The sequence below is a fragment of the Hypomesus nipponensis genome, chromosome 11, assembly GCF_054491055.1.
Source record: "Hypomesus nipponensis isolate SF chromosome 11, ASM5449105v1, whole genome shotgun sequence".
In the NCBI taxonomy this organism is placed as follows: Eukaryota; Metazoa; Chordata; class Actinopteri; order Osmeriformes; family Osmeridae; genus Hypomesus; species Hypomesus nipponensis.
In genome coordinates, this window is record NC_140371.1 from 20,727,302 (window position 1) to 20,746,710 (window position 19,409).

At 42.8% G+C, this 19,409-nt stretch overlaps 1 protein-coding gene and 1 long non-coding RNA gene across 7 annotated transcripts in view; one reads left to right on the forward strand and one right to left on the reverse strand.

Annotated features, from left to right (window-relative positions):
• The window catches only part of LOC146268602 (uncharacterized), a 76,284-nt gene extending 61,669 nt beyond the window's left edge, over window positions 1–14,615 (reverse strand). For 2 of the 6 annotated variants that reach the window (XR_014768914.1, XR_014768915.1), the window contains exons 1-2: window positions 14,299–14,615; window positions 13,839–13,916 (exon numbers count right to left, since the gene is read on the reverse strand). This is a non-coding gene — a long non-coding RNA (uncharacterized LOC146268602). Of the gene's footprint in view, window positions 1–13,838; window positions 13,917–14,185 lie in introns of all 6 variants that reach the window. The other 4 variants (XR_014768912.1, XR_014768913.1, XR_014768911.1 and 1 more) reach the window with 2 other exon arrangements.
• gpr26 (G protein-coupled receptor 26) lies at window positions 749–5,050 on the forward strand. Its single transcript, XM_084709977.1, has 3 exons — window positions 749–2,108; window positions 2,718–2,831; window positions 3,868–5,050. Exons 1-3 carry the CDS (start codon window positions 1,438–1,440, stop codon window positions 4,097–4,099), a joined length of 1,017 nt encoding a protein of 338 aa, XP_084566103.1. The 5' UTR covers window positions 749–1,437; the 3' UTR covers window positions 4,100–5,050.
• Window positions 14,616–19,409: the final 4,794 nt, after the last annotated feature.

Genomic DNA, 19,409 nt, shown 5'->3' on the forward strand with positions numbered 1-19,409 from the left:
CTTTGTTCTTTCTCCTTTTAAACCTACCGACATTCCCCTAGGCCCTAGAGGGAGCAGCTACTACTGTATAGGAACCGTGAACATGAGGTCAGCACACACACACACACACACATACACACACACACACTGTACGTACGCACATACACACAGGGGATCTGTTAAAACCATCTGTCGGCCCACAGTCACAGAACAATCATCTTAAGTCTACAGAGTCAAACAAACCAACACACTCAGCTCCCATGGACTGCTTCTTGATGAAGATGTTCCACCTCTGTCACCATAAATAGGAAAGTGTCATTGCCTTCCTCTCTGTCGCCACCATATGTCCACCGTCCACCCCACCTCCTCCTCCATCACCTGTCGTGCAGAGCAGCACCTCTCACATCGGACTGAGTAGAAAACATTACAATCTCACAGATGGCCACCAACGGCAATGAGAATCAAAATGTGGATCTAGTGACAACATAAGCCTCCGCATATATGTGTGTGTGTGTTTCCGCGAGCCAGTGTTATGGTACATCAGTTTGTTGGACCATGTTAACCTGGATGGGGATAATTTAAGTGACATGAACTCTAAAATAATGCGCTTGTGTGTTGTTTTCTACCAAACGCAACAATAATATGACTTCATATTAACAGTCAACAGTTTTGCACGAGGGGGGAAGGTGGGGGGGGTACAATTTGTTTCTAGGATACAGCACGGTTACTTTTTGTCTTGCATTTAAATTATCAGTGGAGGCAAAGAATTGTAGTTCCAAACGTACAATAGCCTACCACACATCCTTTGATTGATTCTGTATGACGTAGTAACGCGGGACTTCCTTAGAGAGAAGTGTTTGCAGTGTTTCCTTAGAGAGAGAGCACTGTACAGTATTCAGTACGTGGTAGCTACTAAAATAGAAGCTTGTAAATTCATCACTGCGTCGGTAAAATCACTGTAGTCTCCAGCTGCGTGCATGTAAATCCACCAACGCCTGCTTCTATTTTGGAGAAATCTATTTTTGTCTTCATTTGGGATGCAAATGTCGGTCGAAGTGTGAGAACGGGGTGATACGTGTGCTTATGCGATTAAACCCCCTCGGAGAGACTATAAGACATGTGCAGCGAGTTTGCACAGCTGCCCATCAATTCACTGCGCAATTGCGCACGATATCCTTTCGTGAGCAGTGGCAAAAGGAATACTTGAAAACACTACGGGAGGCACATCAAATCGGATTAGCATCTTCCGTGTTATTATCCTAGGATGGTCTGTAGTATACTGTCTGTTAAAATATTGCCGGAGTCCCATGACAAATGACAGAGACCTTCGGTTACTTGAGTAGCCCAGCATTGTCCTGGATGTTGTGTTGGACCTCGCATACTGCTGCATAATGCCAATTCGTGTCAGGACGGGGAATATCATTATTATTCCGGATTTTTGAGCGGGACGCACGCACCATGCACATAGTGGACATAACCATCTCCGCGTTTGTAGTGGCCATCATCGTAGTGTCTTTGCTGTCAAACATCGCGGTGTTAATCGGCTTTCTGTACAGTCCGGAGATTAGGAAACAGGTTCCGGGGCTTTTCATCCTTAACCTGACGTTTTGCAACTTGTTGCTAACTGTGTTCAACATGCCACTTACTTTGGTCGGGCTAATCAACAAGGGACATCCCGGTGCACGGGGATTCTGTCAAGTAGTGGGCTTCGTTGACACCTTCCTCACCACGAACTCGATGCTGAGTATGGCAGCTTTGAGTATAGATAGATGGGTCGCCGTGGTTTTCCCGCTAAGCTACCATTCTAGGATAAGGCACCGGGATGCAGTGATAGCCCTGGGGTACACGTGGATACATTCGCTCTGCTTTTCTGCTGTGGCCACGTGCCTGTCCTGGGTCGGATACAACCACCTTTACGCATCGTGCACGCTCTGCAATAACAGGGCTAGTGGCGCCCGGACGCAGTTTATCATCTTTACGGTGGTTTTACACTCGCTCACTTTTCTCCTGACCCTAATCGTGCTATGTGTCACATACCTGAAAGTGCTGAAAGTGGCAAGGTTTCACTGTAAGCGCATAGATGAGATCACTATGCAGACGTTAGTGCTGTTTGTGGACATTCACCCAAGGTAAGACCACACGTTGAGTACCCGCCTCAGAGCTGTGGTTTCAGAGCCGGAGGATGACAAACACAGAATACTAATCAAGTAATAACAAAAAACAATACAATTAAACCCTGTAAATACAATGTAGATTACTTTCAGAAGCCCTAGGCTATTTTGGACCAGTTTCCCCAATCTCAGCTGTAAAACTCTCTCAATGACATCAAGATATTGCAGCAATTACCCTGATGAATAGCACTATATTTATATTTGTGAGCTGAAATTGTAATTATGCTTCCCAGAAATATCACTGATATACACCCTGATGACCCCTAATTATCTCCCATTCCCAATAAATATGCTCTGATTGAACATCCAGATTTCATGGTCTATGCAAAACAATACATATTAAGATCGACCACAGACCAGTCATTAAAAGATTGGCTGAATTCTACATAGCTGAGATCTGTCTAAATAAAGTGTATTTTTTCAATTGATCGACTTCTATTGACCCATGCTGCTAGTGTCCTCTGGAGCAAGCTGTCACCTCCATCACCCTCCATTTCACTTGAGTGACGTTCGTGATGGCCTGACTCTGGTCCCTGGGGTGATAATGAAACTCTGGTTCTCCCCCAGCGTGCGCCAGCGCTGTCTGGACGAGCAGAGGAGGAGGAGGCAGAGGGCCACCAAGAAGATCAGCACTTTCATCGGCACCTTCGTGGTGTGCTTTGCCCCCTACGTCATCACTAGGTGAGACACAAACGGGAGAAGAGCCCCCTCCTGTTGAACACACCCCCCCCTGTTGAACTCACCCCTTGCTCCAAGGCTGTTTTTAAGATATGTTTTTTTTTTTTTTTCACCTCCTCTTACCTTGGTGGACCTTCTGTTCTCTAGTGGGAATACCATATCTCTTGAAATTGAGTAGGCGATGTGCCACATGATGTAGTTAATATGAATGATCCAAGAGGGGAGGTGAGGCATGAGAGGGGAGGTGAGAGGGGAGGTGAGAGGGGAGGTGAGAGGTGAGACAGAGGGGAGGTGGTGAGGCTGCATCATTGACTCAAAAGCCAGTAAGATGCTCCAACAGTTTGACCTCAGCTGTGCTGCTTAAAATAGCACAGGCGTGTGCGCAAGAGAGAGATAGACACTGAAAGCTATTCAGGAAGATGTGGTAGTGATGGCAGTATCATTTGATGTTGAGATTGAATTCCAATGGTGGCATTGTCCTTAATGGTTCTAATCTTCTTTGCTCTGATGACTGTTATACCAACACTGATGTTGTGGTTATGTAACTCGTGATATTTATCAATAATCCTGTCCAAAGAACTGGATGCAGTAGTGATGTCAAAGTTGGCATCCTTTCATCCGCATCCCCTAACAGTCACCCTGAATCAGGGCCATGGCATTTCAGCGAAGCGAAATGTTGACATTTCGAAACTTATTAAACAGTTACCTTGGGACACAATGGGTTTGTTTAATTATATATTTCACCCTAGCTCAGTGGTTCTCAACCCTGGTCCTCAGGGAACCCCTTTCCTGCATGTTTTAGATGTTTCCCTGCTCCAACACACCCGATTCAAATAAATGGGTCGTCATCTAGCTCTGTAGAAGCATGGTAACAAACATGCATTTGAATCAGGTGTGTTGGAGCCAAAAAACATCTAAAATATGCAGAACAGGGGTTCCCTGCGGACCAGGGTTGAGAACCAGTAGCTCATCTCAGATCATTGTGTCCATTCTTCTGCTCAGTCTCTTAATGTTTCTAACTGTGTTTCTGCCATACCAGGATTGTGGAGCTCTTCACACCTGGACCCATCAACCCTCATTGGGGCGTGGCCTCCAAGTGTCTGGCCTATTGCAAGGCAGCTTGCGACCCGTTTGTCTACTCTCTCCTGCGTCACCAATACAGGAAGACCTGCAGCGAACTGGCCAACCGGATTCTGAAGAGGAGCCCCCTTACCTCCTCGGCCCGCAAGGTGGAGAAGGGGCGGGGCGATGTCCCCAAACCCGTCCAATGAGAGCTGTCTCTGTTACCCTGGAGACGGGAGACATTGCGACACAGCGAGTCCATCTTCGATCGTGTCCTTCAAGACCCAACCTGGCAACGGTGACGTCATCTGACGGCCTGAGGCTTCTTGTTGTCCGTGTTGAAAGCCCATGTCTGCTGTGTGTTTTGTTACCGCGACATGGCAGTCGCCCTGTTAGTGACATGTTGTTGAAACAGTGAGGTAGTAATTTAAGATGAACCGTTTTTGTCTGAAATATTTGCAGGTAAGTACAGGTTCTTGGTGGATCCATGTCAAAGTTGTAGCAGATGTTTCTGTACTTGTAGTCAGATGATTCATGAAAGGAGATTTTAATAATGTCTCGCTGCAGAGACAAAATACATTGAATATACGAATATGGTTAAAATAGCATTGAGATATACCTCATGGATTACTAAAGAAAAACAGCTCAATCTAGTTGGAAATAGTTAATATAGTAAATTGATGACAGTGTGAGGGTAGCGTGTCTGTTAGTTGCCAATGTGAGATGGGTGAGAATAGCTAGCACCCAGTGGCTCAGCAATGTTCATGTGCTGTACAGCAGCAACAAGGCAGACATTCAGAAAATTGAGTGCCTTTTAGATGAACTGACAGTTGTCCTCAAAACACCCAACTAAAAAGGCAGCACAGTGGTATCGTACATGTGCTTTCTAGGTTGATCCATAGACACTTGTTTTAGTATTGGAAGTATTATATCGTTGTTGTTTAAAAAAATATATAATTATGGTACTGTACCATTACATGTATTATGCATAAGAGGGTAATTTTGTTTTTCAGTGACATATGCTGTTTATGTGATAGTATTTGCACTTTTCAGTTGGTATTGATAGTGTCTCTGATATTACTACAGAAGTTAAATCCACATGAGGAGATGTAGCTGATGTTGGTAGAATGGGCAGTCAGGGGCCAGTATCTGTTAGAGTATGAAGCCTTATTTAACAAGAAAGTATATTTATTTTGTTAAAGTAGGACATGTTCAGTTTTTGCTAATTATGTTTGTGACCTTACTGAAATAAATGCGGGGCATTTAAAAAAAAAAAAGAACAAAAAGAAATATTGGCATTTCTTGTAGTGTGAAAAAATGGAAAACTGCCTATCCGTTTACAAGTACACCTACAGTAAAAGATTCAGACCTATTGTTATAATTGAAGCTATCGCTATGAAAACCTCTTGCGATTTTTAAATATTCAGTATGTGCCCTAACTGTGAAACAAAGGGCACCATCTGTCAAAGCCTCCACTCTCTGGTATTACTCCCAGTTTGGTGGTAAGACACAATAGAACAGAGTTAATTAGTTCAAGGAATTATTTAAAAAGTGTTCCACCCACCAGTGCCCAACTGAAACAATGACAGCGCTGCGCTTCCCTCAAACACTTTCATTTCACAATAAGAGCGGGTTGATAGTTAGGGACCTTTATAATTGCAGGGTTGTGAGAAAAAGACAAGTTAGAAAAGATGAAACCTCGCGGGTGTATGCATCTCTGACTGTAACAGTGGGGTTCGACATACACTGTACGTCTTCGTTGAGGAAGACTGGTAATGATTGCCTCGCAAGAAGTTTTAGACAGTATCTGGGATGAGGGTCAATGGGTTCTGCATTCTTCTCCCACATTCTGCCATTGTGTGGGTGCAATGGTAGGGGTGACATTGCTTCATAGAATTCAATGTAAAACATTTACAGCACGTGAAAAGCACTGATCGTAATGACAAATAATAATGTGAGATAGCCTATGAGTCAATTATCTGCGTTCCTTATCAAAAAAGAACCCAATGCAAAAGTATTGGGTATTAGGAACAAATCTACTGGTTGTTCAGACAAACAGTGAGCATCTGTACGGGGCTACTGTCAGGGAACTGCATTAATGAAGGACTACAGAGAGAAAGTAGAGTCAAAGTCTCACTGAGATGAATTCCCCAGCGGAGGAGAGAGGTAGCAGATGTGCGTACCTGCTTCAATCCTCATCATCCTCATCAAGGCCGACTCATCAGGTGGGTGGCAGGGAGTCAGGATGATGCAGACCGGCGGCAGCATCAGCGAATACCCTGCATACCGCTCCTGTGATTAACACCAGCACGTACGGAAGGGGAGAAGACGAAAGAGCGAGTGGGGGGGAGGAAGGGGGGGACCAGAAGAGAGAAGTGCAGCTGACTTCACACAGCTCCCCCCCTCTCCGGGGATCTGAATGGATCTTCCCAATTAGAAGGGAGTCCCAGATACCCCAGACGGGTTGATGAAACGCCGCCCGCCCTCGCCCCGATTCGCACCCCCCCGCGAGGGGCTGAGTGAGGTGAGAGGCTCATCCACACGGACAGGGACATGGAATTCAGAACGATATTCCAAAAATAACACAGAAAACCAACCCCAGTAACTCATGTGATCTCTTTCTCAAATCGCCTACTCGGCCCTTTTCGTTAATATTTTTTTTTTAAACACGCACACACCTCAACTTAGATGGTACATATTTTCTCTTCTTTTAGTTCAGCTTGCAGATGAAATACTCTGTGTATGATCAAAGCCCTGCAATGTACTTGTAGAGGCAGTGAACCCTCTGGCACAAACAGCCCAGCGTCATGGTGCAAGCTGCGAAACACAGCGCAGCAGAGCCTTTCACAGTCATTTATGTCAAAAACGGCAGTCAGGCGCTTAACATATCCCCACAAACGGAATCATGATGCATTAACGTCAATAGTTAAAATGTTCAGATGAAAGCAAACATAGCGTAAGAAACTTTAATGTCCTCACTACTGCAGGAAATATCCTGTTTTTTTACCTTGAATCTTGAATTTTATGAACAGCTTTGGAAATCTGAACAGTGACGTTATCGCACATTTCCTGTGTGCTCTGCAACTTTAAGTCTGATAATGATTTCACCATAAACTAATGGACCATGAATGTTTTCATAAACCGTGCTAATTTATGTTCATGTCTTCAAAACACTGAAATATGTTATATAAATATATTTATATAGTTAAGTTATATAGTATTGCAAATCTGAATTAAAACAGATCTATTTATTTAACAGAAAATGGTTTGTTTGGACTTGATGTGGCTGACATTACACATTTAAAACTGGGGTCGCTTCAGTCCTCCCTAGCCTTCTTGCTGTGACATATGCGTCTTTATGATGTCATCAGTAGAACATAACTAGCCCTGTATGATGTCGTCAGTAGAACACAACCAACCCTCTATGATGTCGTCGGTAGTACACAACTAGCCCTCTATGATGTCGTCAGTAGAACACAACTAGCCCTCTATGATGTCATCGGTGAACACAACAAGCCCTCTATGATGTCGTCAGTAGAACACAACTAGCCCTCCATGATGTCAGTAGAACACAACTAGCCCTCCATGATGTCAGTAGAACACAACTAGCCCTCTATGATGTCGTCGGTAAACACAACAAGCCCTCTATGATGTCGTCAGTAGAACACAACTAGCCCTCTATGATGTCAGTAGAACACAACTAGCCCTCCATGATGTCAGTAGAACACAACTAGCCCTCTATGATGTTGTCAGTAGAACACAACTAGCCCTCGGCATCAGGATGTGTTACTCATAGAAAGGTTACATCAAAATGCCATGTCATGGTCTCCCTCATGTCCCAGAGTAAACTGACCTATATTGTACACATACTAGAAAAACCCCAGAAATAGTGCTAATGTGTTTGTTACTTGATACTTTGCCAGGCTGGATCAAGGATGCAGCTGCAACCAGATCCGTCAGAAAAATGTACACCCAACAGTGGTACTGGGCAGTTGTAATATCGTATTTTGGGGGGTGGAGGGGGAGAATCCTGTATCATATGGATAACCACAATTCACATCCGAAGAGGGATTCCACCAACTGACTTATAAATGTTCTTTCCAGTATGTGAATAAAACATGCATGAGAGACAACCACTGTACCAGCCAGTTAAACCAGCTGCTTCTCTATCAAGTATCACAAAATCGTCAACTGCCAGTTTGATTAATTTAACACCAGCCATTGACACATGCATGACACAACTCATGCAATACAGCACTGTAATATATATTTATCAGTGCAGAAGTTATTTTCAGCCATTATGGACAAAGACTTTCTTCCCAGAATTCCTTGGTTCTTCTCGACAATAGAAGATGACTGTGAGGCATCCTTTGTGAGTCATCTTGTCAGCTCTCTGACCAACACTGCCCTGCCCTTTCCCAGGGACAATACCTGCCTTGCTCTTCATCATCTGTGTACTTCAAACCAATAAAGGATGTGAGAACTGAATTCCAACTGCCCTTTAAAAGAGAACAGAGCAACTAAGATTCACCTGTTAGTAAAATTGTTTTAGCTCGGAGGATCAGTCAGCTAAGGATAATATGTTTTACATTTAGTCATTTAGCAGACGCTCTTATCCAAAGTGACTTACAGTAAGTACAGGGACATTCCCCCCAGGCCAGTAGGGTGAAGTGCCTTGCCCGAGGACACAACATCATTTGGCATGGCCGGAAATTGAACCAGCAACCTTCTGATTACTTGCCCAATTTCCAAACCATTCAGCCACCTGACTCCTGTTTTAGTTTGTGTGTTCTAGTATGATTTAGTTCTTAGTTTATGTCTTCTGTAACATATATGTGTATATGTGTATGGCCTATTGGATATAGTCAATGTAGTTAGCATGTTGCCAACTTAGCAGCAGGTTTGAGACTTGTGTTGTGGGCTATTGTAGAGGGTTTATTCTTGACAAAAATGACTTAACTCCATAACACACACCAACGCACTGCTCAGGGTAATATGATGCTCACAGTTTAACACACAGTGACACTCACCTCAGGAAGAAGGCAGACTATTGAGAAATGGCTAACATGGTTGAGTCACACACACAAATACACACACAATATATGCACACACACACCATACACATGCACACACACACGCGACGGCCCACCTACGCAGTAGTGAAAACTGAAGTCTGGGGGAGGAAATTCTGATACGCATCCCTCTACCGAAATAGACCAGAGAAAGCTGCTCATTCTTGCTCTCCAACTACAATTCTGACAAGGCAGACATGTCAAGGTGCTGCCAACAAGCTGTCATTCGCATGGGATTGCGGGGTGAATCTACTGAGTGTGCATTAAACTGTTTGTCATGTAGATTACAAGAACACTAGTCTATTTTTAATTACTTGGGTATTCTAGATGACAGTGTAAGCGTCATTGGTTTACGAACTGGTCTGGTGCTGGGTATGCTGGTACTGGTAATGAGGATGTGATTGATGCTAGTCGAGTCCTCACTATAATTGAGTCAGTTTTCAACCATCTGTTCATTCATTAAAAGGGACAGTAATGTGAAGACTTGGACGCTTAATTAAATTGTGTTGTGGTTGCTTGGTGACAAATGAAAAGGTGCAACTGGATTACTTCTCCATATGTCATTCAAGTAAACAATTGTAGCCAGCCTGTCTTACAAGTGCAAAAACAGTGATTTCCTTTTAGTCACCTCTAGTGGCTGAATACATAACCTAGTCTGTGAGAAAATTGAGAAAATACAGCTAAGCTAGCAGGTAATAAGCATCAGAGCAGGTTTCATTACAGAAGGGCTGTCATCTGCAGTTTATCAAACAAAGCTGTCCAGAAGAACAGTATAACCCATTGCTCAATATCGTAATAACAATAAACGCAATTATTCATTGTTAAGCACAAAATTAACCGAAAACTGATGAACAGAAAATGTCTGCCTATTTACCATTTTCTGTTTGTACTTTATACCATGCAGTCCTTTTGGTAAGGCACCCTTTTTGTCCGTCCGCATTTTTGCAGACTTTAGCTAAGGGAATTGCCCGCAATTCAGTGTTGTGACGTGAAACACCAGGGTTACCTTCAAAAAAAAAATCTTTGAGCACGCAAAGCACACTCACATTACTTGTAGAGGTCTCTATTACCCTTGCATCAAAAACAATACTAGAACCTAGGTTTGGGCTAGGACCTAATGTTTACAACGCCTGGCTCCGCCCCTGCCTATCACCGCCCCTGCCTATCACCAGCAATATAATCTAATTCTGTGGGAAACACTGAATCGTATTCCTTGACCTTCAAGCTTGATGCTAGTTAGCATGCTGGCCTGATGTTGATGCTAGTTAGCATGCTGGCCATGTTTACACATCGGCTGGAACACAAGGGGACCAGCCTTGTACTGACATGGATTTGACTGCACACACAGTCATCCCAATGAAATCCATGAACTGGAGTGAAACTAGAAATTCTCATGTGTGCCATTCAGTCACAAACACTTTGAGCACACATAAACAATTTCTTCAAAGAGGGTTTTGGTTTTTATGTAGTTTTATCAAATAGTATTGGCGGAACATACAGTGATGTGCTTTCATGAAAACTAAGTCTGTTGATCCACATATTGGATTTAGGAGGCTGATATGCTGGAATGTTGAAGGAATAGATCAATTGCTAAAATAAATATTTGACAACTAAACCAAGCTAATTTTGATGTTTGCCTTGTGTATTATAATTTGTTGTTTCCTATCCTCTTGCTTTCCAGATTATTTCAGGGTGTTCATTAAGTGAGGACTAACAGGAGAGCTAAAATGGCACATTTCCAATCAAGCAATACCATTTTGTCTACCATGGACATACTAAAATTATTAATTGGCTTCACCTTTGTGTCAACCCAAAATGCCCCACAAAACATTTTCAACCAATCCATGACCTGTCATAGGACAAACAGGTGTGTGAATTAAACACTTTTGTCACCATGACCCACCTGGCAATGAATCACCACTAAAAGTCCCATCAGAATGTATCGGTGCTTAGTGAGGCATGACCAGACAGACTTTGAGCAGACTCCTCTCATCCTCCTCCTCCTCCTCCGAACGAGACGAGAGACTGACAAAGGTCAGAAGAATGTGATGGAAGTATTAAGGCTGGTATTACCTCAGCGCGGACTGCAGCTACAGTACCGCATGTGCAGAGGACAGGACGGGGCACAAACTCATCAGGTTACGGTTGAGGTGTGTTGAGTTTAAAGAGTATGGGATCAGAAGAGGTTGAGTTGAATAGAACAGACCATAATATGCGCCATCATCCACTTGACAATCACCATCAATGCTGAAGGAGAGCAGAGGGAGCCGTTAAGAGCCACAAAGACCAAATCCACATTCAATAGAAGGGATTGGGAATTCATCAGGGAAACCGAATCGGTGCTCAGAGTTGATCCACTGACATTGTTTTTGCTAACTTAAAACCACCCAGCTTAGAAAAATCCATCAGCTAATTTCCTCGGGACACACAATGTGAAAGGCACCTTCTCGAACAGCCCTGGTCTGACTGCGTCTAAACCACTCAGATGGATAAGAAAGGCCATTTGTGTGTGTATGGGGGGGGGGGGGGGGGGGGTGAGAGAGCAAGGTCAAGTGATATTTAACAAGGTCTCTCTCCCGGCCCTCTTGGTTTTCAGTGACCAGGAGGCAAAGCCCTGCTTGCCCTATTGGTGATCAGTCCCTGACCAGAGCTATACGGTTTATTTACAATGGTACCGTGCACAAGGGGTGGGGGAAAAATAGATTCAAATTTAAATCCCGATTCAGTCTAGCGATTCACATTGGCTCACAAATGTATAAAAAATATTACAAACCGTGAATTGATTAGTGACCCCAAGAATTGATTTGAATCGTGTAGTACCAAACGATTCCCACCCCTACAGTGCACTACTGTGTTTTGACTGCTTTGGTAAAAGCTCCAGTACGGCCAATACTTTTACTACAACAACAAACCGTCAACGGACAGATGGAGCGCATTCCAAGACGTGACATTTACAATATTTCCGATATAAATGGGAACCAAATCAAGGGGTTAGCGGCGTAGAAAAGAGCAGCATCTACTCTACTAATTTAGCATCTTAGAGAGAGTGTTGAGTTAGGGGAGAGACCTCTGTCTCACCAGGGGACACAATCAAGGATAGAAACCCTTCTACTGACAAGCCTTAACCCTCTCACAGTCACAGCCAGGCAGTGTGGAGGGGTACGGATGAATGGAGTCTGCATTTGGGAAACAGAGAATGGGTACTTGTTTATGTGTGTGTGTGTGGGGGGGGGGGGGGGCACCGTGACATTAAGCCTGATAGAGGAACCTGACATATCCTGCTGTGTATTACAGAGACTGATCTAGTATTTCCTCTGGTTCAGCGATCATGTCTCCGCCACTAATTGGGGGAGACATTAATGGAAAGGAAATAAGCCAATCAGATCTGATTTTACAGTTAAGTTATAGGACAATTTAGAGAATTTGACAGTGTTGGTATTTGATGTAACGATAATCAAAATATTTACTTGAAAATAAATGCCAATTCTCAATTGAATAATAGCGCTGTTTGCTTTTCTACTCAAATTCACTGGGTAGATTGTGAACAGACATTCCTAACTACAGGAGAGATTCATGGCGTTAACTAGCGCAGTCGTCCAATCCTACAGATTTACAGTTACTCCAACCCTTTAATTGTCTAGAACTCGTTTACTAATTTTAAGCCTACTTCAATTACCTTCCTGTAAACACTGAAACACATCTGAAAATTATAATTAGCCTATGTTTCATTGTTGTTATCCCATGTGTCTCAGGAAGGTTACAATTAAACATATAATAAAGTAATACGAGATCCAAGTAAATTTCTATACTAGAGTATTTGTTTGAGTTACCGTGTAGAAAGAATGTCCGCCTTCATAATACGTAAGTAGTAAATTAAACCACACATTCCATCATGCCACCGGCTTTTGGTGTGGCTGTGTTTGCTGCAAAGGATTTTTAAATAACTAAAATAATTGATAATATTCTGTATAATTCCGTTAATAGAAACACAGCTGTTACTTCACGTTTCTTCTTCCATCTGACTGTTACAGGGGAGGATACATCACTGGACAGCAGATTAAATCTTGTCATCCTGAGTCAACAAATCACAAAACGGCTAGCTGATTGCCGTAATTGCTAAGTAAAAGCTGTCATAATGAAGTTCAACTGGACTGCTTCATATTTAAGCCCACTGGTCAATCGCCACCATGCCATGCACTGTCACAATCACACACAAACACGCACACATCCTCACGCACGCACACACACACACCCCGGAGATTTAGCACAACGTTTTGCAGACAGTCCTCAACTCCCTGCTAACCTCACAGGAAAACAGCACCGACCCGGGTTGCCATGGTTTCCTGTCCTTTCTAAACTTTAGACTTTGCAGGAGCGTGGGGGGAGGGTGTTTGAAGATTGCCGTCAAGAGAGTATAAACAGAGAATGTCTAATTTAGTACAATCTTAAACAGGCTCTGGTATAAATCATGAAAACCCAACGATAGAAGTGAACTGGATGCGTTGGGTGTAGAACATACATAGTTAGCAGCACGTGTCTTCACTTCCCCTGCTTCAATCACTCTTTCCTTTATGTTCTAACGCCCACGAATACAAATCAATCATTTAAGTGTGTTCAAATGGTTTTAAGATAAAACGCCTTTGAAAACTGTTGAATAACTAGAGAGGGTAGACTACAATTTCTGGGTAAAGAATCCCCATTGAAACAAGCGGATAAAAAAAAACGTTGTCACTTTCTGGCAGTATCTTCAGAAGGCGGGAAATGAATCATCAGGAACACCAGCCTTTTCTTTGCTAGCGCGCCATCTACAATCAACTCTGTGGCTACAATACTCAATAACGCACTGCTTGCAAGAATAACGAATAATTTTGCTCACCTGGATGCCGGTTGTAGTCGAGATGCCGAACTCCTTCATCCATACTAGTAGTTCTCCATTTTGCTCCTGGCTTCAGACCTGACACCGGACTACAGTTTATTAGGCCTACTGCTGTGTGGGACTGGTATGGCTAGTAGTATAGCTAGAAGCTGACCAGAACGAAGGGCAGCCCACTGTTTCACCGACAGCTACAGTATGTTAGTGATACTTTTTGGTAAAACTGACAAAAATACAGGCCAGGGTGTTTATCACAGCCTGGAATTTCAGCTTATAGTTTATTATATCATATATTAGCTAGGGTTAGCTATAGCAAGCTATAGCTTGCTTGCTACACAAGGCGTAATTACCCCGGCTTGTGTCTGTGGCGTTCCTGCATTTGTCTTTTTGCAGATTTAGTTAACTACGCTATATCTACTGGAAGTTAACGCACTACTGAAATGATGTACCTGGTTGTACTTACAGATATATAACTATGGTTGTACTCATAGACGTCTATGGTTGTACGAGCTCGGTAGTCTAAACTCACCCAGGTTTGTGACCTTAGCCACGTGACTGTGGCTAGCAAGTTAGTTACGATAGCTGCACTTTTCCCAGAAAAACGTCAAGTCCTCAGAAACCGTGCAACAATAGGGTGCCTGGTCAAGAACAAGCACACTTAACTATTAACACATAACTAGTATTAACAGTTAACAGTTTGTGGAACCAGTCTGAGACAGAGCAGACAGGTATTGACTGGCGTTGATGTGATGACTCCCTCGCATAATCTTGATTTCAGACGTTGACTTTCACTCTGTATTGGATCAATTGGTTAGAAGCGATTGATTGGTTTTTAGACAAACCGAGTAGCCTATGTAATTGATGGATTGTGCCTGGGCAAATAGATTAAAATGGCAACAGATTAATTGGACATGAATGCACACCTCAACTCACGTGTATCAAGTGTTTGCTAAATCTATAACTGTGATGTTAGACAGGAATAGGGCTAGGCCTACACCAAATAACATGATTTTCTAAACATAAAAATTACACAGCAAAAATCTGACTATGACTAGACATGAACAGGTGGCTCAAAATGTAGGCTACTATACAAATAGCGTAATTCAGGTCTGAAGTTTAGAGCGAACGAGAGAGACAGGTGCATCATTAATCTCTGTCAGTCCCCCTGTACTCGAACGACCTTTTTAATGTCACAGTGCGAGCCAGAATCCCAGCATTGTTTTACACCCCCTCGCGAAGCCAATTAACCTTAATCACCAGTGCATCTCCGTTCTGTTGAATGTTTATGGCACAGCTTAGTATAGGCACATGCTGTTTGCAATAGAGCAGGTTAACATTCTCCAAGCTGTGTTCAAAGAGAGTATGAGCTATTACTACTCTCATTTGCTGGGTTCCTTCTCTGCTAATGGAAACGATGAGCGAATTTCAAAATGTTGTTCCCATTATTCCCGGAAAACCGTTATTTCGGATACGATGAACACGGTTTCCTTCTAACTAGTCTAAACCGTTATTGGTTGGTTTGGTAAATAACAGGCTAATATTCAAAGTAAGTAAATCAAAGGTGTGATTGTGTGGCAGTGAGTTGGTTGATGCCTGAAAGAGCTGCAATGTTGTCAATTAGGACTACAGTGTTAGGTCACTATGCACATCATCACGTTTAATAAAGTCTCATGTAAATTTGATTAATTATAGGACCGGAGAAAAAAAAAACCTGGCTTCGGCTTATCTAGCAGGTCCCCGCCTAGATGGTCTTCATTACTGAACTGAACACACAAGTTGTCCAGGGCAGTCTCTATGGCAACATAACCTTGAAAGTTTCCCAGTCAAAAAGGATTTGGTTCTTTGCAGGCTGGTTGTACAGAATCTGATATCAGAACAGTTTTATCAGTGTGTGGTATAAATGTGCATCTATGAAAATTTGTGAGACTTTCCCTTAAGCCTTTTCCAGAAGACGTGAATCATTTTAATCCATCATTAAAAGTGAATCACATGGTCTGATCAGTTTGCTAGTCTGCAATGTCTGCTTGTAAGGGAATGTCTGACAATACTATCGAATGTGTCATCTTTTGGTGTAAATCTGGATCTTGAGCTGTTTCAAAAGCTTAAGATTGCCTGATCTTATCCTGGTTGTGGAATTACGCTATCCCTGAAACTTGCATTGGCAGTGTAAGATGATAGCTACAGTGTAGTGGGTAGCTGAACTCCCCCATTCTGTTAGAGAAGAAACCCATTGCCCAGTGAAATGAGCCAGCCGGATGTTTTCCCATCTTGTTGAAATTGAAGTCATAGCACAGTTCAACCATGACAGATAGTCTCTGCTTTAGACCAGTGAAGCACAGAGATTTATTACCCTCTGTGTTAGTCTCTGGAAGGGGAATGAGAGATGTATTATCTTCTGATGAGGGGATTGTTGCTTCAGTCCACGGGTGGTCAGGGGAAATCATGCTTGTCATAGGAACAACTCCTACACCTGGCAGTCCTCTTAATAGGACCTGTGTTTGTTATCAGAATCGGCACCAGTTGACTGCTTATCTATACAGGCCACTACAGAATTTGAGGAATTGTGACTTTCAATTGAGGAAATGTAATGAATCTCTGAAATGCGACATGTGGGGGTGGCCATATGTTCTGGCAGCATCCAGCGGCCGTCACCAGAATGAGTCATAATTCTGTCGGATTGTCTCTCACTAATCAGAGTGCTGATGAAGCATGTCATTGAATTAATCAAGCTGACTACCGTCTGAATCACTGCCAGATGAACGATGATTTGTTTCTGGGACTGATGATGTCAGAACGTATGTCTAAAACCTTAAAAAAAAAAAAAAAAACTTTTGACTTATGGTTGTGACAGATCAACTATTTACTTGTGGATGTCACCTACTACAGCATAGCGTATAATTATCATCAGTTGCATAGTTTTCCCCGCTCTCTTCATTCTATGTGATGCATTCTGCTCTCAGAGGAAGGACAGCAGGATGGGACTCATCGACTCTTCTTTCTAGTCACCACTTTGCACTGACCCATGAATTACCAGAAAGTTTCCCACCTTATTTTGAAAGCCTTTACTTGAATCATGACAAAATAGAGAGAGGATAAAGTGGTCCTTCAATTAAAGTGAGCCTGTGACATCCGGGACTAAAAGCTCTGAATGTTCTCTCGTAAATTGAACATTTCCACGTAAATCCCACTGAAGCAGAATAGCAGGTCTGATCTTCCAGGTATTTCCAGTCTTTTTAAGAGGGTTTTCTTAAATAATGGATAGGCCATTAAAACAGATGATGCCTCTAGTATGAACTCAGACAGAAAATCAAATGGTCAAAGTTTGAAACAAATAAACACCAGGTCGTTTTTAGTACATCATTTCTATAATGTAGATATGCAATAAGTACTGTATAATCTTCCATGCACATGTACATACTATTCTAATGCAGTTGTGGTGTTCAATGGTGACTTCAGACAGGAAAAGAATGGCAACTATTTATTGAGTTATATTTGGCCCCAGTATCAGAGAAGAGTCATTTAAATAATGTTCTGTGAGAGTGTTCACCTTGGCAACAGGCAAATAAAAGATTACTTCTTTCTGAGACACAGTCGAATGGAGAAAGTGAATTGTTGTGGAGAACCTGGATTAACGAGCCCACTTGTAAAACAAAACTTTTTGATAACAAGGGCATCTGATCTGAAACCATGTACAATAACCTTTTGAAGCACAGTACTTCTTATATCACGCATGATCTCTATTTGTCTGCGTGGTGTATTGATACTGTGCTGGAGTTGTATCCCGGTTTGGGTCCAGCCAGTGAACCCTGCCCAATCCCTGTCTCGTCTCATTCTCAACAAGAGGCTCGAGGGACCTGATTGTTATTCATCATAGTCATGATTCAGTAATCATTGTGTCTAAAAAGAAAATTAATCTTTTATTGTCTTCTGTCATATTTAGATCAGCCTTACCACAGGCTTGGGAACGAGTGGCCCTCTTCTCAAGGGCAGTGCTTCTCTACTGCTGTTGCCGGGATGGTGAAATCTCATATAGCTTCTCTCACCTGAGATCTTGTTAAAAGCTTTGCTTTGACAAGCACTCATTCCAAGTGTCATGTCAAAACCAGGTAGTACACCTTTCTTCCAAACCTTTAAAAGGCTTATTTTCATTCTCAGAAGCTTGTGAATGTAGTGAGTCTGTCACGGTACAGCACACACATAATCAGACACACACACACATTGGTGTCACTTAACTCCTCTGAACAAAGTCCTTGCCAAAATGAGAGAATGTCACAAAGACACCATACCTGCCTCTTCCGCCTGTCAAAATCCTCTGCAGGATTACTGTCCACACAACAAGGAGGGCAATCAACCTCGCTCTGTCACCTCTCCCCCTCCCCCTCCTCCCCCTCCTCTTCCCCCCTCCACACAGCAGCACTTTAACACTAAGACCTGGGGCCCCAAAGGTCAGTCTTTTGGAGGAAGAGATCCATACATTGCCCACCTCATCAGACAAGTCTAAGCACCGATTCCCTTTATCACAAGGAAATACCGTCACTAAATTACCCTATCTTAGCATTCCATTTCACTTCCTCTTCAGAGGGATAGGGGTCTCCACAGAACCCCTTCATTAGTATTCGCGGTTTTTGATTGCAATTGCGGTGTATAATATTGCCGGCAAGACATTCTTAACATCAGATATTTCATCAGATTTCTGTGATGTATCATGTTGGGATAATGACAAGGTTTGTAACCGTGCAGCGACAGTCCAGTAATGACAACAACTAAAAAGTCTTGTTGTTTCTGAAGGCAGAGTAGAGTTTTAGAAGACTCACGTTTCAGGTGTTTCTCTTGAACGGAAGACAATGATCGTCTCAAAGGAAGTTTTTGTAGACACTGAGTAATTCTGGGAAGCTTCAAAGAACGACCTCATGTGTCTGTATCTTCCTCTCATTATGGCTGTTTACTCTCCACCGTCGCCATGACACTACCTGGAGGAAGATGCCAAGAAACTAGGAATGCAAACAACCAATTAGAGACACTGTACGCCACTGACCTCATAAACTGTAGTTTACTGATATTTTGTTTATTTTATTTATATACTGTATAATCAGAAGTTAAGAATGCCAATCAACCAATAATGTAGTTAACCTTTAATTGAGATTTTATGGCAAAGTTTGTCATCGTTTCCCAGGTGAAACTCATGTTGAGTAGTAGGCAGGGGTCAAGTCAGACAGAGTGAAAAATAAACTTGACTAAAGACTTGTTGGCATGAGTGGATGAGTCAGAGTGTGTAATAGGGTGATCCAGGTAGAGGTGAAAAAGGTGCTCACCTGCATCTCCCATGATGGAGTCTATGCCATTTTCGGAATGCCTGTGTCCTGGAATAAACTCACGGTTGTCGATAAAGATTTGTATTTTTCTCTGATGTGATGAGCACACAGAGACGGCTTCCCTTGCAGTGATGATGTCACCAAGCGCCTCCCTGGTGAACCTGCTGCTGGGAATGAGTCATGTCCAGGCTTGGGAATCAGTTACCGGATCACTAATTGTTTAGCAAAAACGTGTCTAGTTTGTCCTTTTCTGCCCCTGAGC

Excerpts from the sequence above, each read along its gene's own strand:
- gpr26 (XM_084709977.1), top strand. The coding sequence starts at position 1,438 with ATGCACATAGTGGACATAACCATCTCCGCGTTTGTAGTGGCCATCATC. Across the intron at positions 2,109-2,717 it reads TTTGTGGACATTCACCCAAG|CGTGCGCCAGCGCTGTCTGG; the intron begins GTAAGACCACAC and ends GTTCTCCCCCAG. Across the intron at positions 2,832-3,867 it reads GCCCCCTACGTCATCACTAG|GATTGTGGAGCTCTTCACAC; the intron begins GTGAGACACAAA and ends CTGCCATACCAG.